We start from the raw sequence: 2,577 nt of genomic DNA, 5'->3' as shown, positions 1-2,577 counted from the left end.
CTCCCAGCCCCCTGTGCGACCCCCGCGTACCTCCGCGGCCTGGGCCGGCCCTGACCTGCTCCCTGCTCTCTCCGCAGTTCGTGGAAAGCGACGATGAGGAGGAGCTGCTGTTCAACATCCCGTAAGTTCGTTCCCTGAGGTCCCGTGGTGGTGGTTTGGCTGCTGGCAGGGCTTGTTCCTCGCCTTCGTGCTCCTGGGAAGGAGGCAGGGCGGGGTGCCCCTCAACGGGCGCTGATTTGGGGAGAATGGAGGTGAAAACGCCGCTTGTGTGTCTCTTGGCAGGTTTACGGGCAACGTGAAGTTAAAAGGAGTAATTGTGATGGGAGAAGACGACAGCACGCACCCAGCAGAGATGAGGCTGTAAGTTAAATCAGTATTAACTTTGCTGCAGCCTAAACTGAACTGATTGACTCGTAGCTGACGAGCAGAGTGATTCTCAGGCTGCCGGGTGGCCAAGCGGAGGGTGTGCAGTGTGGGAGGAAGCAGCGTTACTCAGCTGCAGCTCAGCTCGTCCAGGGGCCCAGGAGGAGGGAGAAGGTGGAGCTTTCCTGGCGGTGAGCCTGGCTGCTCGCTGCCTTTTCTCTAGAGAAGTGGAGCGCTGCTTTTAATTAGAAGAGAGTGTTTGGGTGAGACACTGGCTGGGCTGTGAGGAGACCAGCCTGCTGGGATCAGCGGGCCAAGAGGGGTTTTGCTTTGGAGGGGACCTCTGAGGCCTGGGAGAGAGGGACACAAGTGACAGAGTGTCCTGCAGCCAGCTGAGGTTTGTAAGGCTCTTGGCAGTGCTCCTGCTGTACTGAGCCCTGTGGTCTGCTTTACCTCCTGAAGGGAGAGAGATTCATCCTAACACCACCTTTCCTTTTTTTGAAAATGAAAGAATATTGAGTGCTCTGCAGTTCTTGCTTGTGGGGAAAGAAACACACCTTTACCAAGCCCCTCTTTTCCTTGTCTCCAGCATACTGGGGTCTGGGTTTCTTCCTGTACCCAAGCGTGCTGAGATCTGTCTCTCTGCAGCTGTGTTTCTTGCTCTCCGTTGTCATTTCCTCAGGGTGTTAGGTATTCTGGAATGTGATGATGCTTTGTGGTGGTGTTGGTATTTTCTCCCTCAGAAGACAAAACAAATCCAGTTTCTTATTGTTGACAAGAATCCAGGTAGTGCTAATGGATGGGGAGGAAACCAATGAGCTGACCTGTATGTTAATAGCCTCCTGGCTTTCCTCCCTCTCTTCCCAGGTTCAGGAACATTCCTCACATGTCCTTTGATGATGTAGGCAGGGAACCAGACCAGACATTCAGCCTGAACCGGGATCCGACGGGCGAGCTGGAGTACCCCACCAAGTACGATGTGGACCCTGGGGGGAGGGTCCTGAGGGTCCTGATGTGCCGCTGAATTTTAGGAAAGTGTTAGCAGGGGGCAGTGCCTTCCCCTACATTTCAAAGCTGCCCACAGTAGAATTTGCCTCCCCAGCTCTGTCCTGCCCTTGTCAGGTGAGAGCTCTGGTCTGAAAACCTCTCCAGAGCCAGAGGGATCCCTGTGCTTGTGACCTGGGCTTTCTCGGGGTGCAGAATCATCCCAGTGTCGTGTCCCCTGCTCCTGGCCCCAGTGACAGCTTGTTGCTGGCCCGCTCACTGCAAGCAGGAGGAAAGCCGCTCCTTCTGCTCTCTCAGTCGTTTGCTCCCAAGTCTGACTCAGATTAGGGTAGGAGCCATGCACGGGCACTGAGAGGAAGCGGCAATGCAGCCTGTACACAGAGCTCCGGTTTCTGAATGTGTTTTCTTTCAGAATTGCCCGTTTCTCCAATGTTTACCACCTCTCCATCCACTTTCCAAAGAACTTTGGAGCGGAGACAATGAAGATTTTTTATATAGGCCTGAAAGGAGAATGGACGGAGGTAGGTGAGAGCAGAGATGAGCGAGACTCTGCTAACAGTGTAAAAGGGCTTTAAATCGTAGCCTACGCTGAGCTCTAGTGGTCAGGAAGAAGTGGGGGGTGTGGGGATGGATGGTGTGGGATGGAAAGTCTGTAAGATGGGAACCTGCTCAGCTCTTGCCAGTCAAGTGTTTTAGGAGGGACTTGAAATCTGCTCCCCTCTAGACTAACACGTTTAATCTTAACTCAGGCTCATCGCCATGAAGTCACCATCTGCAATTACGAAGCATCAGCAAACCCAGCTGATCACAAGTTGGAACAAATCACCCCACAGACTCACTTCATCTCCTAACAGTGCTCTTGAGAATCTCCCCAAGGCTTTGGTACAAGTAGATGGACCTGCTGGGCTGACTCGGACAGAAATGGCTTCCTGAAGCACTGGAGAGCGTTGGATCCGCTTTTCGCGTTGGTCTTTGCCTTGGAAAGCAGAGTGCCGAGTGTGGGCCATGCCCTGCAGAGGGGGTCGCTCGGGGCATCGGTGTGTTGAGCCCTGCAGCAGCTGCAGCTCTGCTGGCTAACGGCAGCCCCGGTCCTTAGGCAGGGGCGAGCTCGTGTCTGGTACCGATCGCTTCTCTGACTGCCAATAAAACACGCGCTGAGGTGCAGAGCTGTGGCCTGGTCACCGTGTCCCTGGGTCCCAGCCCGTGGGT

The 2,577-nt window shown here is 54.5% G+C and overlaps 1 protein-coding gene across 1 annotated transcript; it reads left to right on the top strand.

Moving 5' to 3' along the window:
* Positions 1-77: 77 nt before the first annotated feature.
* PITHD1 (PITH (C-terminal proteasome-interacting domain of thioredoxin-like) domain containing 1) lies at positions 78-2,219 on the top strand (the record flags this gene model as incomplete). The annotated part of the gene is made up of 5 exons (XM_010086036.1): positions 78-121; positions 283-360; positions 1,231-1,335; positions 1,781-1,889; positions 2,118-2,219. Coding segments are annotated over 5 exons (438 nt in total), but the record flags the coding sequence as incomplete, so codon positions are not given.
* Positions 2,220-2,577: the final 358 nt, after the last annotated feature.

Source organism: Pterocles gutturalis, unplaced genomic scaffold, assembly GCF_000699245.1.
Source record: "Pterocles gutturalis isolate BGI_N339 unplaced genomic scaffold, ASM69924v1 scaffold43570, whole genome shotgun sequence".
Classification (NCBI taxonomy): Eukaryota; Metazoa; Chordata; class Aves; order Pterocliformes; family Pteroclidae; genus Pterocles; species Pterocles gutturalis.
The sequence above is the reverse complement of the archived record's forward strand: the minus strand, read 5'-3'. Positions and strand labels throughout refer to the sequence as shown.